This window comes from Armigeres subalbatus, chromosome 3 (assembly GCF_024139115.2).
Source record: "Armigeres subalbatus isolate Guangzhou_Male chromosome 3, GZ_Asu_2, whole genome shotgun sequence".
Taxonomy (NCBI): Eukaryota; Metazoa; Arthropoda; class Insecta; order Diptera; family Culicidae; genus Armigeres; species Armigeres subalbatus.
The window spans coordinates 23,989,913-24,009,850 of NC_085141.1; the positions used below are offsets into that span (position 1 = coordinate 23,989,913).

At 41.4% G+C, this 19,938-nt stretch overlaps 1 protein-coding gene across 1 annotated transcript; it reads left to right on the forward strand.

Annotated features, from left to right (window-relative positions):
- Window positions 1–3,188: 3,188 nt before the first annotated feature.
- On the forward strand, window positions 3,189–17,845 carry LOC134227091 (pineapple eye protein-like). The gene is made up of 5 exons (XM_062708335.1): window positions 3,189–3,548; window positions 3,607–4,097; window positions 4,602–5,689; window positions 16,666–17,123; window positions 17,564–17,845. The coding sequence occupies exons 1-5, from the start codon at window positions 3,390–3,392 to the stop codon at window positions 17,606–17,608; spliced, it is 2,241 nt and encodes a 746-aa protein (XP_062564319.1). The 5' UTR covers window positions 3,189–3,389; the 3' UTR covers window positions 17,609–17,845.
- The last annotated feature ends 2,093 nt before the right edge of the window (window positions 17,846–19,938 follow it).

A 19,938-nucleotide genomic window follows, 5' to 3' on the forward strand; every position in this document is an offset into this window, starting at 1 on the left:
GCTTGATGATGGCCGAGTTTGGAAGCGCCACATAAATCAGCTACGAAACATTGGCCAAGGTGTTGTGAGCTCTTCAACGTTTGAACGTTTTACGCGCGGTGATCGGTCTGAGGATGTTCAAGACCAAAATGTCGCAGTAACTTCGTTTGGGCCAACAGTTTCGGCAACTGTAAGGGCTCAGCACCAACCCGACAGGACAAACGACAATTACATTCCTATTCCTGCGCCCAACGTTACCGCAAAATCTGTTACTCCTATCCAATTACCCACGGTACCAGTATCTACCGCGATGGAATATGATGAGACCCAGAGATCTGAGGGTTCACGTGATGCGTTAGTGGATCAAGGTTTGCGACGCTCGAATAGGACCATTCGCCCACCAACTCGGCTCAACCTTTAAGTTAACGAAGGAACCTTTTACCCGAGGGAGAGCTGTTATAACCTGGCAGCACTGGACGCTGCCAACCGCAACGAGAGAAAGCGTTTTCCTACTTCCGTCAACGACGCACCACTTGGGCGAACACGTTACCGGTCAGAACAAACGAGTAGTCACGAGAGAAACACGTTCATACTTGCTCTCTGTAAAAATATATAAATAAAGTTAGTTTGTACAGTAAATACTTTCGTTTGTGCTATATTCGTGATCCGGGCTACCGCGGGTTTACAATACTACCTAGTCATGATGGTAGTATCAAATCAACCGCCAGTTCCTTTGTTCTCACATCATCATTTTATGATAATCAAGTTATGAAGCTGTATGATAAAGAATAATCATTTATACAGCTAATAAATTTAACTTCTTAGATTCAACTATTAAAACTGCATAGATCAGTGGGAACTCGTTGTCCGAGGTTTCTACGGAGGAAAAGTGTGGCGGCAGTGTAGGATGACCCATTGTTTATGTTTCGAAGCGCAATCTGCGATTTGCAAGTGGGTACGCGAAACTAACGCCAAATGTCAAGTTGTGGGGAGTTGGTTGGCCCACTACTGCCATCTACTCAACTGATTGCGGCAGTACATACGAACGCAGCTGATTAACAACCGTCGAACGCAGTCAATGTATTTGACAACCGCATTTGGATAAGAAAATTATTTTGAGCTTTTTAGTGGAATGTCTTCACTTGTTTATAAAATCCTATTGAATTCCACCACTTAATTGTATCTTGACAGATACGTATTTCGACCTCAACAGTAAGGCCGTCTTCAGTGTCTCGTACTTGACTCGACTTAAGAGCCCCGCACATAGCATACGTTTGCGTTGCGTTTGACATATTTCCCATGGTAAATGTGTCGAACGCATCACAAACGTATCCTATGTGCGAGGCTCATTCATTCATTTATTTAGTTTACATCTAAACAGATAACACTGAATCAACAATTTGACGCCACAATACACGGTTCGAGGCCGCATCTCTCCATCCTCGGATACGCCCCACGCTCGCCAAGTCGTTTTGCACCTGGTCTGCCCATCTCGCTCGCTGCGCTCCACGCCGTCTCGTACCTGCCGGATCGGAAGCGAACACCATCTTTGCAGGGTTGCTGTCCGGCATTCTTGCAACATGTCCTGCCCATCGTACCCTTCCGGATTTAGCTACCTTCTGGATACTGGGTTCGCCGTAGAGTTGGGCGAGCTCATGGTTCATTCTTCGCCGCCACACACCGTCTTCTTGCACACTGCCAAAGATGGTCCTAAGCACCCGTCTCTCGAATACTCCGAGTGTTTGCGAGTCCTCCTCGAGCATTGTCCATGTTTCATGTCCGTAGAGGACAACCGGTCTTATAAGCGTCTTGTACATGACACATTTGGTGCGGTGGCGAATCTTTTTCGACCGCAGTTTCTTCTGGAGCCCGTAGCAGGCCCGACTTCCACAGATGATGCGCCTTCGTATTTCACGACTAACGTTGTTGTCAGCCGTTAGCAAGGATCCGAGGTAGACGAATTTTTCGACCACCTCGAAGGTATCCCCGTCTATCGTAAACTGCTTCCCAGGCGGGCCCTGTCGCGCTCGGTTCCTCCCACAAGCATGCACTTTGTCTTCGACGCATTCACCACCAGTCCAACTTTTGTTGCTTCACGTTTCAGGCGAGTGTACAGTTCTGCCACCTTTGCAAATGTTCGGCCGACAATGTCCATGTCATCCGCGAAGCAAATAAATTGACTGGATCTGTTGAAAATCGTACCCCGGCTGTTACACCCAGCTCTCCGCATGACACCTTCTAGCGCAATGTTGAACAACAGGCACGAAAGTCCATCACCTTGTCTTAGTCCCCGGCGCGATTCGAACGAACTGGAGTGTTCACCCGAAATCTTCACACAGTTTTGCACACCATCCACCGTTGCTTTGATCAGTCTGGTAAGCTTCCCAGGGAAGCTGTTCTCGTCCATAATTTTCCATAGCTCTACCACAGGTGTGTCCTTAGTTAAATAAACAAATATATTATGGCCAAAAATGTTTCTCATTTTTCTTTTACTTCGTTTATAATAAATAAAAGGAAGGAAAAATTACATTTTATTCGGTAATATTCAAAACCGAGATCCGTATTTTATTTACAAATTATTCCGTATTTTTTCACCGAATGCTCGGCATTTTTTGACATTTTTCATCATCGAGACTGCAAACCGAGAGCTCGGTAAATTGTTCAACTTTTTACTGAGAGGACTACCGAGAGCTCAGCTGTTGAGAAATCGGTAATTCTTTAACGAGCTCGTAAAATTGAATTAAGTGTGTAATATTTGAACAGATCCTCGGAATTAGAGCATCATTATCGGTCGCGAGCATTTTAATCACCCGCGCAGCGCTTTCATTTTAGTTTCGTCACTCGTTTCCGTATCGGTCACTATTTTCGGCTCTCATTTTGGTTGCTGTATTCCGTACCGGTGACGTTTGACAGTTGACAGTTCATCAAATAGCAGCGCTATTATCGCGCTACCAAATTTGGTCACCTGTCAGTCGCGCTACTGTTATAGCAGCGTGTTTAGTAGCGACCGGTAAAGTGTCAAGTAATGATACTGCGCTGCCAAACGGCTTAAACTCACCACCGGTAATCTTGCTCTTACGGACCCTCTTCAAAAGTTTAGCTCAAACTTTGTTTGCGATGACAGGCGATGATGATCATTGATGAGAGAAACTCGATCGCGAGTGAGAGTGAGAGAGAAGTGTCAAACCATGACAAAAAGTCAAAACACAGTTTTGCCGCCATCGTTCGCAACTGAACCGCCAGAATTCTGCTGGTTTGCAGCCTTGCGGGTGGTTTGCTTGATTAGTGCCTCGTAATAATATATGCGAAAGAAAGTAATCGGTGATTAGTGGGCGATTAGCAGTGCGATTTGTTGGAATTTTCATAGGCGATGTGTTGATTGTGTTTGAAAATTAATTTGTGGCGAAAAAATGCGACAAACCGTTTCCACCCCAAAGACTGCTTCGAAGACGGAGACGCCGTCGTTTCCGTCCTCCTGCTGCTTTATTTGCAAGAGCTCCGAAAACGATGAACTTTTCCTGGGAAAGTTCCATAAAAAGTGGCGCATCCAAGTACACTATCACTGCTTGGTATAAGTTTAATTTGAGGAATTCCGGGATGTGATTCTTAATGAAAGTTTGTTTTTAGTTACTTACTTCCAATCTCGTTCAGAATGGAGATGATGATGAGGGAATATTTGGATTCATGGAAGAGGAAATCAGGAACGAGGAAGCTCGGATTCGAGGCCAGAAATGCTACGTCTGTAAGGAGCGGTATGCCAATATATCGTGTTGCGCCAAGAAATGTTTCCGATCGTTTCACACGAATTGTGGACTTAAGAATGGTTGTCTGTCGCATTATGTGGATACGTTCCAGTCCTGGTGTGACAAGCATGTTGAACTGGTTGATGATGAAAAACATTCGGAGACGGAATCCTGTGGAATTTGCTACGACGATATGGGACCGTACCGGAGGCTGGAATCCGTTCGAGCTCCGTGCTGTCATAATGGATGGTTTCATCGGCGATGCGTGGCGCAATTCGCACAATCGGCGGGATACTTTTTCAAGTGTCCTTTGTGCAACAACAAGGACGATTTTGGACAGCTGATAAGACAGCGCGGGGTGTACATTCCAGAGAAGTAAGTAAAGAAGTAAGGAGGGGTCATGGCCAGTGAAAGGTGCACTGAGCATCGCGAAATTATCGAATCCTGCATAGCCGAGGAATTTGTGCATAATTTCAAAATATAATTATTTTACAGTTCATTTATCTGAAATTATGTGCCATTAGGTACCTTTCATAGTACCTAATAATAGCAAAGTTTTTAATCCCACTTTTCATAATCAATCTATCGAGAACAGAGGAATAGTTTAAAAAAATAGACAGAAGCCAAAAAAAAAATCTGCTGTAAATCACTAAAAACTCTATAGTGCTGTCCAATGAGAGCTTGAAGTAGCTCGAAGTTTCTCCCTGTCCTGCTCATGCCCATTTGTTGACAAAACAGAACGAGCAGGACGGGGACAACTTCGAGCTGCTCATTGGACAGCACTTATGCTTTAAATTCTTACTGAAGTCGAAATGTATAATAACGCGTGAAAAATGATTTAAAGTTGTGTTAATTAATATATACATTCTATTTTCCTAGAGATGCCTCGTGGGAACTAGAACCGAATGCGTTTGGTGACCAGTTGGAACGTCCGTCGGAGTGTGATGCGGAGGAATGTCGCTGCCGGTATGGAAGGGATTTTGACGACTGCAAGCGCTGGGATCTAATAATGTGTGCCACATGCGGTTCCACTTGCCGTCACGATCAGTGCATGGACATACCCTCGAAAAACTATGTGTGCACCTTTTGTCGGCCGATTGTGGGAAATGAACCACCGGCCGCTGTGTTGGAATTGGCGGAAGCATCGCGACGAGAGGAAGCAGCAAGACGAGCAGCTGCAGAAAACGAAAATAGAGCCAGTGGAAGTAGACGAGGAAATTCGTCAAATTTGGCATCAAGTCGATCTCAGTCTGAGGGTTCGGACTCGGATAGTTCTCTGGGAACCACTGCCATGAAGTCCAAGAAGAGAAAACGATACATTGAATCCTCCGAGTCCAGTGCTTCATCGCCAGTCCTTGCTAGGAAAAAGCGCAACTCTAAGAATCGACGAACCGTACTAGAAAGTGAGGATAGCGACTCCGACGTTAAGTCGAAGAGAAAAAAGTCAAGCGGCCAAAGGCGGCTTTCGTCGACATCATCCTACTCTTCGCTAGCTTCTTCACACGGTGAAGAAATCAGTTTGGAAGAGATAGTCAAAAATACTCCACTCCCACGTGGAACCTCCGTGGAAAAACTTCTATATGCGAAACCCATTGTAAGAGTGGAGAAGCTTACCGAAGAAAAGATTAAATCGCTTTCTTCCTCCGAGCATGATGAGGACGAAGAAGTATCCTCGACAGGGTCATCAGCCGTGTTCGACTTCAACTATCGTGTCAAACAAAACAAAAAGCAAAGGCACAGATCGATGATCGAACTTCCAACAATCAAAGAAGTAATACGCTCCGACACGGACACTTTAACCGATGCATCGGTTGGTGGTGGGAAGGAATCAGTTCCTCGCCCTGAAACGCCTGTTACAAACAAAACATTCATGAAGCAGTTTAAGCTGAAACTGTTGGGGTCAAAATCGGTATCCCGGAAGCGTTCTACCAGCGAATCCGAACCGGACGTCGTTGCTGCCAAAAAGCGTAAGTTAAGTTGAATTTTACTCTCAATAAATTATTTTAATAGCTTGGAGTCGGACGGTTTGCTTTCCGAATCCGAAAACTTATCGTAGATGTGGTCTAGAACTAACAGTAATGTAATAGTTGGGTGGTAGAAACTCTCAATAAATTTTTTTTGAGCAAGGAATATGCAAACGGACACCTGAGGAGTTTAACACAGATAGTGTAGTGATGGGCTCACCCAACCCAAGGAGCTAGACTTTACTAAGGCGGCGCAGATCAGCGTTGAGTACCACTAGTTGTCTCTTTTACTCTCCCGCTGATCTTATGCAACGCAAATAGTGACGTCAATATTTACGTTGCATAAGATCAGCGGGAGAATGAAAGAGACAACTTGTTACACGCAACGCTGATCTGCGCCACCTTAGTAAAGTCTAGCTCATTGCACCCAACCCACTAAAACCAAAACCCTTTCGCCAGTACCGCAATAATTAAGCAATACTTCAGGGGGAGACTATTGAGAAAGGTCACACTTATGCTAACGCGCAAGGCGATAAAAACATAACGACTTCATAGGTAGTAACCTCACCACCCGTTGATCGCAAGCCACAACAGTAACCTAATGGTCTCTATCAGTAAATCACGTAGGAGACGAGCACCGCGGCACCAACAATCTACCCGAGCAAAGCTTGAGAGCAAATCGATAACTAATTTTGTTGTTGTAAAATCGCCCAATTCCCGATCAGGAATGCATAACAAAATTATATCTCAATTATATCAATGGTTGTTATTTAAAACAACGTGTGTTATAATTAGATAATTCGATAAAAATGTGTCTTCGGCCAGTTTTATTCCAGATCAAAATTATAACAACATTAGTTATGATTATTTTCACAAAATAATTGCCTACTTTTTTTGTAGACATTGGAAACAAAATCGGAGGTAATCACCTTCAGTATAACTTGAACCCGCTCGATATTAATGCATAGCTGGAACAAAGTTAATTGCCTACATTATGGATGGAAAACCGTCGTGGTAGCGTACCAGCTTTCTATCCGTGATGTAGGCAATTACCTTGAAATTAGATTTTTGTACAGAAAAATTATATCAACGTTTGATATAATGTTGATATGAAGGTATCAACCTCTGTTTTAATTGTGTTATGGCTAGAGGTATTTTTGATATAATTTTTGTTATTTTGACAACTAACCAGCAATATTTAACACATCCTACCTACCTATGGGTAGTTTTGAAACCATATTCATCAATCTATTTGAGTACTCACCCAGACTAACTGAACAATTTGTAGTCAGTCATGTTACTGCTGGTCCATCGTTAGGTTTCCATTATAACACTCAAATAAGTATTAAAATCAATTTTATGCAACTGATATGAATACTATATTGGTTATTAAAGCGCTCATTTGGTTGGTATGGAAAAGTAAGCGTTTTTTTACTTAAACATGATCCAGGTATTATGATCCGAAATTTCAAAAAGTCTTTTTCCAAGCTGCAATAAATCGTGAATAACTTTTAAATGGATAGAGATAGGAGGTTGCTATTGTTAGCAAAATATTCGTTATAAAATTCCCCATCTTTCTATGTATATCTAGTTTTGAAAGCATTATGATGGATACCCGTTTTGGATACATTAATAAAAAAATATTAAGAAAAATTCATGATTTTTGGGCATTTAAAGCATCAGTGAAAAATATATAGAGCTAAAACATGCGGTATCAAAGTTTTACCATAAAGTATAGACCCTAAGTTAAATGTAAAAAATATAAAATGGATGGGTTTCATCGAATTTCTTTCCGATATACCGGTATTTTCGATGTTACCTATAAAAAATGCACTTTTTTCATAAAACGCGTCGGGGCCACCCCTAAACGTCATTTCCCAGAGTTGTCGTAGAACAATTTTTCTTTTGTTATACCCTAAGCTTTCATTTGAAGGTTGAGCCCCCAAAATCCCAGACTTGGTCCAATTTTGGGACACCCTAGTGTGTATGTGTGTGTGTTTTTTTTTCTTCCTAAGCAATGGAGGGGGAATCTGCTCAACAGACATCCTGGGTTGTCCAGGAAGTGCGGGGTTAAGGGCCACCTCCTCCGCTAAACCGTTTCCATTGCCGCCAAGCCCATCGTCCCTTCTCGGTACAACCAGAAAGTAATGCTTCAAAGGGGGGTCGGTGCATAACGCACCCTCGAGGTTAGCTGCGTGTCCTTGCAGCATCGAACATCGTGACTCGCTTTTTTAGAAGAACACCATGGTATCGTGCCAGCGCATTGCCGGCTTTCCAGGTGGCCTTACCACGCCCTATGTCCTCGGAAGGTGGGAAGGGTCGACTTCGCGCCTGCTTCCCTCTGCACGACTGGTATCAAGAATGATGATGCCGCGTGCACCCAAAATTGACCTCTCTGCGATAGGGCCTATTCGCCAGCACACAGAGGGACTTGCCGACGCGGTGCCTACGCCTGCCCCAGCCTTGACGAGGACCCCTTTCCGTCCTCGGGCTCGGAACCCGCCCGGTTGACCGACGCCGCGAAAGCGACGATACCATGTTGTTCTTCACGCGGCCACTTGTTCGATAAAAGGATCGAGTTCGACCACAGAGCATGACCACCGGTATGACCCATGAAGCCGACTCCGATCCCTTGGACCACCTCTTATTTGCGCCTGAACTAGCCATCCTTGAGTCCACGCGCCACCTTCTGTGTAGCTCCGAGACGATTTGGGCGATAGCCGATAAAACGGCGTTCCAGCCAACTTCATCCTCCAACACATCCTCCGAACTAGGTTGTCCGGGGTAGTGTCCAGACCACATGTGGCAAGCATGTGGTCACGCATTGCGCGAAAACGTGAGCACACGAACAACACGTGTTCCGCCGTTTCCTCTAAACCTGCGCTCACCAAACACTCGGGCGAGGCCGAGCAAGCCAGCTGCGTTACCTGCACTGTGATTTTGCAGCACGCTTAAACGCCGGGCACATCGAACCCCCCATGGGGTGCTTGCTGTTCACAGCTTTGCTGGAACAAATCAAACAATTGGGAGGGTTCGTGCAGCATTGTGCCTTATGTCCCTCCAATCCGCAGCGTCGGCAGCGTCCGCTGCAGATAACCGAACCAATGCTACCTGCGTCCCTGCCGGACCTTTCCGTAGCCGAACGGCTGCGGTGCACAGTGTTTTATTTCGTCATTTTCACGATCGAAATTCAAAAACTCGAAAAGTGTTGATTTTGGATATAAGGTTTGTTCACAGAAGTTTCAAGATATTTAGGAGCGCATCTTTCGATAAAAAACAGTTTGATGATGAATCCCCCTAAAAGTGAGTTGAAAATTATTTTTCCACCAGAATGAGATAGACACGTAGTGTCTTCCGCAAAGTTGTAGCAAATGTTAATACGAGCAACTTTGCTGAACATCCCGAGTTTCTATCTCTTATATATAACAAACTTAAGTCGTTTTATGTAAAAACCCTATTAAAATCTTATTTTTCATTCTAACTCTTTCCAATGATTTTTCCCATTTTCCGTCTCTTCTACAAAGTTGTTAAACAAGCAAAATTACATGTTTTTGCTGAACACTGTAACATTCCATCTCACATACAACAAAAGTTATCGTTAAATTATACATATTTTTAGATGTTTCTCCACTTGTGATTACTCCTTAATTGCAAAAAGTCGCAAATTTCTTCACGATATGCAGAAAATCGCTTATTTCATTTTATACTGACATTGAAAACTTTTGTCGACAAGAGTCTTCTCGAATGGTGTGTTAAAACTTGTAAACCTAAAAAATCATAATATTTGAATAACTTTTGTTTTATAAGAGATAGAAAGTTACAATGTTCAGCAAAACATGTAATTTTAATGGTTTGACAACTTTGTAGAAGAGACGGAAAATGTGAAAATCATTAGAGTTAGTTTAAGTTAAAAGAATGATTTTATGTGGAAATCCTTAAAATCATTCTCTTAAATTAAACTAACTCTAATGATTTTCACATTTTCCGTTTCTTCTACAAAGTTGTCAAACCAGTAAAATTACATGTTTTGCTGAACATTGTAACTTTCTATCTCTTAAAAACAAAAGTTATTCAAATATTATGATTGTTCATAGGTTTACATGTTTTAACACAGCATTCGAGAAGACTCTTGTCGACAAAAGTTTTCAATGTCAGTATAAAATGAAATAAGCGATTTTCAGCATATCGTGAAGAAATTTGCGACTTTTGCAATTAAGAAAGTAATCACAAGTGGAGAAACCTCTAAAAATATGTATAATTTAACGATAACTTTTGTTGTATGTGAGATGAAATGTTACAATGTTCAGCAAAACATGTAATTTTGCTTGTTTAACAACTTTGTAGAAGAGACGGAAAATGGGAAAATCATTGGAAAGAGTTAGAATGAAAAATAAGATTTTATTGGGGTTTTTACATAAAACGACTTAAGTTTGTTATATATAAGAGATAGAAACTTGGTTGTTCAGCAAAGTTGCTCGTATTAACATTTGCTACAATCTTTTCGGAAGACACTACGTGTCTATCTCATTCTGGTGCAAAAATAATTTTCTCAACTCACTTTTAGGGGGATTAATCATCAAACTGTTTTTATCAAAAGATGTGCTCCTAAATATCTTGAAACTTCTGTGAAGAAAACCTATTTCCAAAATAAACACTTTTCGAGTTTTTGAATTTCGATCGTGAAAATGACGAAATAAAACACTGTGCGGTGGGCGTCTCCACTTCACACTGTCGCCGCAGTGCCGTGACGAGCTCTTCGACTTCGGTGATCTCGTCCAGGTTTTTAACCCTTAGATTCACCTCCGTCGTGAGTGCCCTCACCTTGACCGTCTCGCCTAGGACTTCCTCCGCCAACTTCTTGTAGGCGGTGCCCTTTTGCGAGACGCCCCGCTTTAGCTCGAGGATCATCTCGCCCATCCGTGTACGTCTTATTCGACGTACGTCGGCGCCGAGTTCACCGAGCTTGACGTCACTCCTCATCGCCTTCAAGACGTCCGAGTACTTAGTCTTGTCCGTCGTGATGACTAGGGCATCGCCCCTGGAGCGATTGGCGCCTACCCTAGACTTCTTGCTACCCTCATTCGCCTGGGCCTTCTCTTCGGCCCTTGACGTCTTCGGTTTCCTCTTGTTCTTGATCAGGGTCCAGGAGGCGTCATCCCCCTCTATTTACCTGGTCTGGTGCGGCTGGGAGCTCTCAGCCTGCCGTAACCCCTTACCACCGTCTTTCCTGGGTGGACGGACCTTTCCAGGTCCTTCCTCCCCCGGTTTTGGAGGTACCTGGCTGGAGTTCAGCTTTCCAGCCCCACTACCCTTGTTCGGGGTAGGAACCCTCCGCGTTTTGGAGCGGCCCCCAGGGAGCTCATCCCCAGGAGACTGTCTCCCCCGTTTTTGTGTCTGCTCCGTTGGAGCAGTCACCCCCGACGTACCCGCAAATACTTGAGCCTCAGTCTGGGTAGACTTTGGTACCACCGTCTTCGCTGGCACGCCTTCGGTCGATTCGACCTTGCCCGAGTCCGCGAATACTTGGGCCTCAGTCTGGGTAGACCTCGACTCCACGGATTTCACGGGTTTACACTTGGCTGTCCCGACCGCCCTCTCCAGCTTGGCGTCCAGCATCGACTTTCGAAGTTTCTGCAAGCTCCTCTTGAGGTCCTTACTGATATTATGCTTCGATGACACAAAGTCGATGATGTCCAGCTGTTTCGTCGCCACCTCGAAGGCCGAAAGCCCATCGCGTTTGCGGTTCATCGCCTCCACAAGCCATAGGCCGTCAATAACCCCTACCGGCGTTTTTTTAGCCGAGAGGAAGGTTGAGTGACCCACGCTGGCGCTGCGCACTGAGCTGCCGACTATTGCCTCTGACCTCTTAGGCGGAGACCTGAACAACCCACCTCTTGCGAAGGGGTTGTCGCCTACACTACTACCACTAATTGAAGAATTGACTTGGTTTTCCATTTTGGCCCCACGAGTTGCTCGGGAAAAGAGGTCCACCACGCCAGAGCCCAGCATGACGCGGTAAGGGACAATTACTGTGGAGGGTGCCCAGGAACCCCACAGGCTCCGGTAAAGGCCTAGCTTATTATTTCACCCCCCTGGCCATGCATCCCCTTGGCACGGGTCGCTTGACGCCTTGGGATTAGGGGTTAGGGACGATGGTCCCTGTCTAACTCGCAGTGGTCATGGGGAGGGGTCGAAGTCCCTGCTGCCCCCGTGTGGATGTGTGTGTGGATGTGTATGTGTGTGGATGTGTGTGTGGATGTGTGTGTATGGATGTGTGTGTGTGCACACGAAAATCGAAAAACATTAGCCACTTTTTCATATAGTTATTCCTAACCGATTTTCTCGCAACAAGTTGCATTCGACGGGGGACAAACCCTAGTTGATCACTATTGAATTTGCTAACGATCGATCATTGCGTTTAAAAGTTATTAATGAAATGGAATCGAACTATGTAAGCGCCATATAAGGCTGGTGTCTTGGCTAAATGCGAGAAAGGCAGTGTAACCACTCGGTGAATTATGTTGGGTTTTTCATATACTGATGAGCAGGCTTGCAAAATGTCATCTGCATGTCATTTGACTAATTTGTCCACAACTTTTTTCAGAAGCCAAATTTACTTAATATTTTTGAATGTACTCATAATGCTTGAGTAGGGCTATATTTTTGTCCAAGGGTACATTACTCTAAATATAACATCTGAGGCTGGAGAGTGAAAACTTTCCAAAATGTCACGTGTCATTTGACATAATGTCATTTGAATGACATTTCGCCTCCCACGCCCCAGATTACATATTTACAGCAATGTCTTATTAGACAATGTTGTAGGCACATTTAAGGGCTATAAGTTCGACATACCTCAGGAATCGATAGCTAACTTCTGAACAAGTTCTGGAAAAAATATACAAACGAATGCAAATGACATTTTACAACACTGCTGATGAGCTTTGCTTATCCTCTCCCCGTGTTTGTAATTTTCTAAATTTTCAAAGAATTGCTTTTGATTTCTGGTTTCTTTCTTTTTACACAACCGAGAAAACTTGGCTTTTACCTTTTTCATAGCTTGTATTGCATTTTGGTTGAAAGGAGTCATTTTATTTCGAAAGGACCACTTCTTCACATCCGCCATCGTTTTCCTACGGCTTGGCGATAGTGATATTTTATGTAACACGGCTATCGTACTGTTAGCGGCGTGTTTCAGTTTATTGACAAAAAATTCCCAAACATCGGAAATCTGCAGTCCGGGAACATCCAATCCACTATCATTCAGAGCGGAGCGATTTCTCTTGCTGAAATAGCTGCAAATCCCATTTGATCTCAGTGCGGTCGTTCAAAGATCTTTCTATAGCTACAGAGTAAGGGCAATCCTCGGCAAAATTTATGAGGCAAGACAACAGCTTATGGTCCGTGTCAATCGATTACACCCAAGTTGCTTGTACTTTCTTTACAAATATCCTTGATGTTGTCTTAGTCATTATGTGATCAATTTGTGATTCCACATTTCCTCTAGCCCATGTGAAGAGGGATTTGTTAGACATAGTAAGACATAGTGCTTCATGCATCTGCTTTCACTTTTGGAGTGTGTGATTGGTTCAGCCATGTTCTCGATACTCTTTCCGATAATAAACGATTCAATTATAAGATGCTTGTCATTTTTGGATCTTCTTGTCATCTGTCTGGATCTGTTAACTATTAAGGGTCTTTCTCATTTGGAGAATTAGACAGTTCGAAAATTAGAAAATCACCCGGTCATAAGAATGGCTGGTGCTACTAAGCAATTCCAATAAGACATCGATGAAAAATGATTCGATATCTGTCAAAAGTAATCTTGCTCTGCGAGTAGGATTATTCGATAATTATTGGAATGTCACTTTTAAGTTTAATTTCAGTTTAATTCTCCAAATGAGACAGAGCCTAAATTACCTTCGTTGGGGGTGACAATGGGTCAAATGGGGGTGAGAATGGGTCACTGTTTCAACTACTTAGAATGCTTGTAGAATAAATTGAATGTTTCTGAGGGCATGCTACATATTTGACGTGAGTTTCTACAGAGATGATGTAAAGAGATTTTCTTTATTTCTCTCTGGAGGTCGAGAAAATTTCCTATACCCGACCGGGAATCAAACCCAGCCACCTTCAGGATGGTCTTGCTTCATTGCCGCGCATCACGTCACTTACCACATAACGAATTTTATATAATGGAATACCGTACTCACTGCCCCAAAGAAACATTTTCATTTATAAAACCGCGTTTTGTAACTTCCGCAAACCTTTAAAAATGTCTAAAATCAATTTATTTAACATTATAAAAGCCGAAAACTCCGAAGATCTTTGGAAAAATAACAAAACAATCTAGTTTTCATTAATTCATTTTCCGATCCTGCCTAGGAAATGTTTGCATTATAAACAGAGCCGTAGCGTGGACTCCCAGCGCCCTTGGCGAATCGTTTGTTGGGCGCCCCTTTTCTACAAATTGAACAAAATTACGCAAATATGCAAACTTGTAGAGCCGGGTTAGAATCTCATTAAAATTGCTGAAACTTTTTACGGCCATCTTTAAAGTATATGTATTACGAAGAAGATGGGATTGAGTTTTTATTTTATTTTTATTAAACAAATGAATTCTTCTTGTAAAAAAAAGTATTCCGGCACCATTCATGAAATTTTCTAAGGAATACCTTAAGGAATCTCTGGGGGAATTCATGGAGGAATTTCTAAAAAGAATTTTTGAAGTAAATTCGCTGATATTACTGGATATTTTTTTTGGGAGAACTCCTTGAAGACCTCGTGGAAGAAAAATTGGGAAAATTTCCAGGGTAAATTCTTTAGGATATTCTGGGGTGAGTTCCAGAAGGAATTTAGCGGAAAAAATCCAGAAAGGTTTTCTGGTTGACTTCTTGACAAACTGTTGGGGATTACCTGGAGAACTTTTTAGGGGAATTACGGCAGTAATGTTTGGATATGGGTACCTAGTAATTTTCCATATAAGGAATCAGTTATAATAAGTAATAATAAATACGATTTTTGCTCCGACATTTCGATTAGCCGGATTTGATGAGAAATTTCCGGATGGATTCTCATAAGAATATCCAAAGATGTTTTTATAGAAATTTTCGGAAGAATTTTTGTAACATTTTCTGTAAGAATATCCCCCTGAATTTCTGAATCTTATAGAATAAATCCTTAAGGAACTTTTTGAGCATTTCTAAACGTTTTCAAGTAGAGTTCTTGGAAATTTTTTGGGGGAAATACCTGGAGGAATTTCCAGTAGAATTCTCGAGAGCTGGATGGTAGATGGGCATAGATAAATTCTAAGTAAGTGGAATTCTCATGTGAATTTCTGGAGTAGCTCCTAGTGGAACTCCTGGCGGAGCTTCTGAAAGATTTCCTGAGGAAATTCTGCAAAAATACTGGACGATCTTCCGGAGGAATTGGGGGATAAACTTCCGGAAATTAAGTCTGAAAAAATTTCTGGATGAAATCCTGCAATAAATTCCGGAGGAATTTCTTAAGTACCTTTTTTAGGAATTCTTGAAGAAGTTTTCAGATATATTTCTGGATGAACTTCAGGAGGAATTCCTGAAGAACTTTTGGAAGAATTCCTCGAGGAACTTCCTGAGGAATTGCTAAAGGAACTTTGGTAGGAATAACTTGAGAAAATTCCGAATGAATTCCTGGAGAAACTTCTTGAGAAATTCTTGCAGAAACTTTCAAAGAAATTCTTGGAGGAACATTCGGAGAAATTCCGTAGGAGCTTCTGGAGGAACTAACGAAGGAATTCTTGGAGGAACTACCGGAGGAAGGGATTCCTGGAGTAATCGCTGGAGGAACTGTAGGAAGAATTCCTGGAGGATTCCTGGTATCAATCATAGGAGCAAAAGGCTCCTCGGAATTTGGCCAATCGCTTATTTGTGGACGTATTCATTTGAAGGAACCCACACGGAAAAACTGAATCATTTCTTCACTATTCACTCCACAATGCCGAAACATTACGATTCCGAAAAACTCTCGGTGGCCATAATAGTGACCAAAAATTTTACCAATCGCAATGTGGATATCAAACATATTTATTTTCAAATAACTTAATAAGATACTCTCAGATTTTTTCTTATTCAATTGGCTCCTTCAACCCGGTCCCAGAGAATCCTGAATAGCAGTCAAAACTAAAACCAATCCATTTAATATGTAGATGTGAAATAATGAAAAATATTTTTTTTTTTGCTCCATCAAGATTACGCATCTACCATATACCTATAGATCTTTGGACTTCCTCGGGCATTAGCCTTTTGTTATACGCTTGGCTTAAAACCTTAGATTCTTGATAATAGCTGTTAATAACTGTGGAGGTACTGAACGAACACTAAGCTGCAAGGCGGCTATGTCCCGGTAGTAGGAGATGTAATCCCAATAATAAGACGAAGAAGATATCGCGCCAAAATTGCAAAAGATAATTGATAATCATCGAAGGTATTATGATGCGAGGATTTTAAAGTGAAGTTTTGTGTCTGTCTGGTTTGATTACATGTTGATTTTTAAACGACATATGGTCGGGGTTCTACCAAATCGCACCAAAAAATTGCCATTTTCTGCTCAAGCTTTCGTTATAAGCAGATTTATTTGATCGCAAATCGTATCGGATATCCCTCGACCCCATACCTACAACGTCAATTTACGTCTTAATTTATATGAAATGATTTCCGTTTTCCTTATGTGAACAAAATACCAGAAGTCAGTCAGTGCTTGGTGCGGTTTGGCAGAACCCCGACCATATTAGATTCTCGGGAATTTTATTTTTACAGTGCAAGAATTGAATCCTTGTTTACTTAAACTTCATTATTAAAACTATTCAACTTCACACCAATCAATCTTTATCCTTCCAATGGTGTTTAACCCATCATCGGCTTTGTAACGAAATTTTAAAATCGCTACAAAATGAAAATGCAATAAAAAATCACGAAAACAATTTCTTCTCGCATTTTCAGCATGCCCGACAGTGGACCAGCAGCCCAGCAAGACTCGTGTTTCTCTATTTCCATCTTATGATGAGGAAAACACCTGCCCTAACAGCCCCCGAAAAGCTTCCAGCGAACCGATTTCTCTCGACTACACTCAAGAACAGCAACAGCAGACAACTGATCCATCGCCTGTGAAGCAGAAGTTCTCCAATCGCAGCCTGCCAGTCGTATTTCCGCCCACTCCGCCGAAATCATCGCCCTCCAGCGGGTCCAAAACGACGTCATCACATGCAGCAGCATCCGCTCAGCAGCAGAAGACCCTAAATGCGTTCTTCAAAACAAGCCCCCCGGTTGAGGCGGACAAGGCAAACGCTGTAACTGCTGGAGAGTCATCCCAAAGTAGTGCAATAGCATCGAGTGGCAAACAGGTTGCGAAGAGTGCGAAGACGCCGAAAACGACCGCACGGAAGAAGTTCGTCGAACTGGTAAGAAGAAGTTTCATTAGAGTCAGAGGTAATATGCGGCTAAGGATTTGGTGGAATTGGCGCAAGTTTCACTTGCAGAAGGGATGGGTTTGAATATGGACTTTTCGTTTTAATCTATTGACATGTTACTTTTTTTAACTGAATTAAACATATAATGAAAATTGAAAAACGATAATACCTATACTTATCGAATGACAAGGGATTGACATTATTAAGAGTGTTCCGATGGCATTTCCCACTGACCCAGTATCCTGCATAATATTTTTCTTAAATACACAATCACAGAGCAGAGCACGCTGAAGATGGGGTGGATTTGATTCCCAGTCTTGTATAAGTAGTTTTTTGGTTTGTTTTTTTCTTAATTTTCCTAAGCATGACCATCAACAAAAATTGTTTACCAGTATGTTGCATATTGCAATTCTAATATTTCCAATTTTTAGGATCGAAACCAACGGAATCTGCTGGATTATTTCAACCGCTGCTGACGCCCATTTTTCGGAGAGCGTATTGTTTGATTTCGTTGATAAAAGTTGAATCGAAACACTTTCGTCGAAGTGAGATGAAAATGGATCATTTTTGACATTACACTATTTTTTTTCAGTTTAATATTACAAATTTTATATTGCTTACAATATCTTTTCTTATATACATTAAGTAGAACTCGATATAAGGTATCGTTAAATGAATTGAGAATAAAGAAATGAAGTATATCACGCAAAATATGTGCTGATACGTACGAATTATAGTTTGATGACAGCTTCCTTTTTATTTATCATTTTAGAATTAAGTAGGACTTACTTTAAGGTTTAGCTTAGTAACCATGACTAGACCTGTGCGCCGAAGTATTTTTAAAGGGCGTCGGCGTAAGACAATTTTTACCCCGGAGGCGGCGGCGTCGGCCGCGTCACGCTGTAAATAATGTTCGGCGGCGGCGGCGTGAATCGGCGTGAAGAACTTTGAGCAGAAAAAAAAATTACGCGGCAAGGCATATGATGCTTTTAATGAATTTTAGGGTTTTTTGTATAATTGCTAGCTACAGTCAGGCTGATGGGGTGAACATCCTAATAGCTATAGCTTGTATCTCCACAGCAAAAGTTTACATTACATCCTCCACTAGGACATTGCCGCATCACAGCACATAAGTTCATTAGAAAGTAATTCGGAAATAAATCCAGAAATGTGTTTTGTAATTCCTCAAGATATTCCTCAGAAAATTCGGAAAGGGAATTATAAGAAATAATTTAAAATTTCCCTAATGAATTCCTTCATAACTTCCTCTAAGGATTTCCTATGAAAATTTATTTGGGTATTTCTTCGGAAATTCGTTCCGAAATTTCTCCAAAAGTTCCTTAAGGAATTTCTTCGGAAATTCCTTTACGGGAATTTTTAAGTCCTTTGGGAATTGGTAATTCGAAAATTTTATTAGGAATTCCTTTGAAAATTCTTTCAAGAATTCCTAAAAAAATACCCATGTTTCCATTTCAAGAATTTCTATAGCAATATCCCTTTAGAAGAAAACCATCGGAATTTGATTTAGCATTTTTTTCCCAGAATTTTTCTTTTAGGAATTTCTAATAAAAATTCTTCCAGTATTTCCTCAAAGAATTTCTTCGGAAATACTAGGAAGATATTTTTGGTATTTTTTCGAAATTTCCCTCTGGAATTTATTTTAAACTTTCTCCAGGAATTCTTTCCGAATTTCCTACAGGAATTGCTTCGGACATTCCTCCAGAAATTCATTTAGCCACTCTTCCAGGAATTCCTGTAGATTAGACCTATTCATGTTTTCAAAAAGTATCAAAAATTCGACTGGTCAGGCCAGAATCACGATTCTTATGCTAAAAATAAGTCTTCTGTCGGACAAAGAAGCAAGGGGAATCCATTTTTTTTGAACCGTTGTTCAAGTGTATTTTTTTAATTGAAAATTAGTTTAAGACTTATTTATTAGTTTAAGACTTATTTATTAATAAATTAAGACGAATTTCTAGTGATGAACTTTGTATTATCTTAAAAATCACTTTAATAAAGATTAAAAAAAAAAAAAATTGGAAATTTCGTAGAAAATTCCTTTAAAAATTTCTGCAAATTAGAATTCGTTCCGGAACTATTCCTGCAGGAATTTTGCACGATTTACTGAAGGAATTTCTTAAGGACTTCCTGGAGGAAGTTCCAAAGGAATTTCTGAAAAAAGGCCTTTAAGTTGGGTTTTCTGAAGAAATCTCTGGGTGAATGTCCAAATTTATTCCTGGTGGCTTTTCTAAAAAGATTTTCGAAGAAATTCCTGAAGGAATTTTTGAATCAATTCTTGAAGGAATATCCGAAAGAGAACCTAAAAAGATTTTCGAACAGAATTTTTAAATGAATTTCAGAAGGAATATCTGAAGGAATTCTGAAAGGAACTTACGAAGGATTTTTTAATGGATTTACCAAACAAATAGCTATTGGAATATAAATAAAAATTCCTATATTCCGGCGAAAATTTCTTCGAAAATACGGACAGTAGTAATACAAACTCAGTTTTGACTCTAGAATCCTCGGGAAGTTTATTAAGTATTGCAAATCTCGTTGTTGGTCTGTTGGATTACACTGTTGAAAGGAGATTCTCTCTATCCCGCGGTCTTCGCGTAAATGTCTCTGCTTACGGGTCCGCCACCTCGGTTTTTTGCATTTTATACAGCAGTGCGTTAAAGGCAGAATTAAATTCGACTGTATTAATGGGTGGAGCCGTATGCAGAGTAAGACTCAAGCCAGGATGGTGGTTAACTACATGCATACATATATAGTTTCAAAAATTGCTACAAAATTCCTTCGGAAA

Coding starts and splice junctions, on each gene's coding strand:
- LOC134227091 (XM_062708335.1), top strand. CDS start 3,390: ATGCGACAAACCGTTTCCACCCCAAAGACTGCTTCGAAGACGGAGACG. Junction 3,549..3,606: donor AAGTACACTATCACTGCTTG/GTATAAGTTTAA, acceptor GTTTGTTTTTAG/TTACTTACTTCCAATCTCGT. Junction 5,690..16,665: donor CGTCGTTGCTGCCAAAAAGC/GTAAGTTAAGTT, acceptor TCGCATTTTCAG/CATGCCCGACAGTGGACCAG.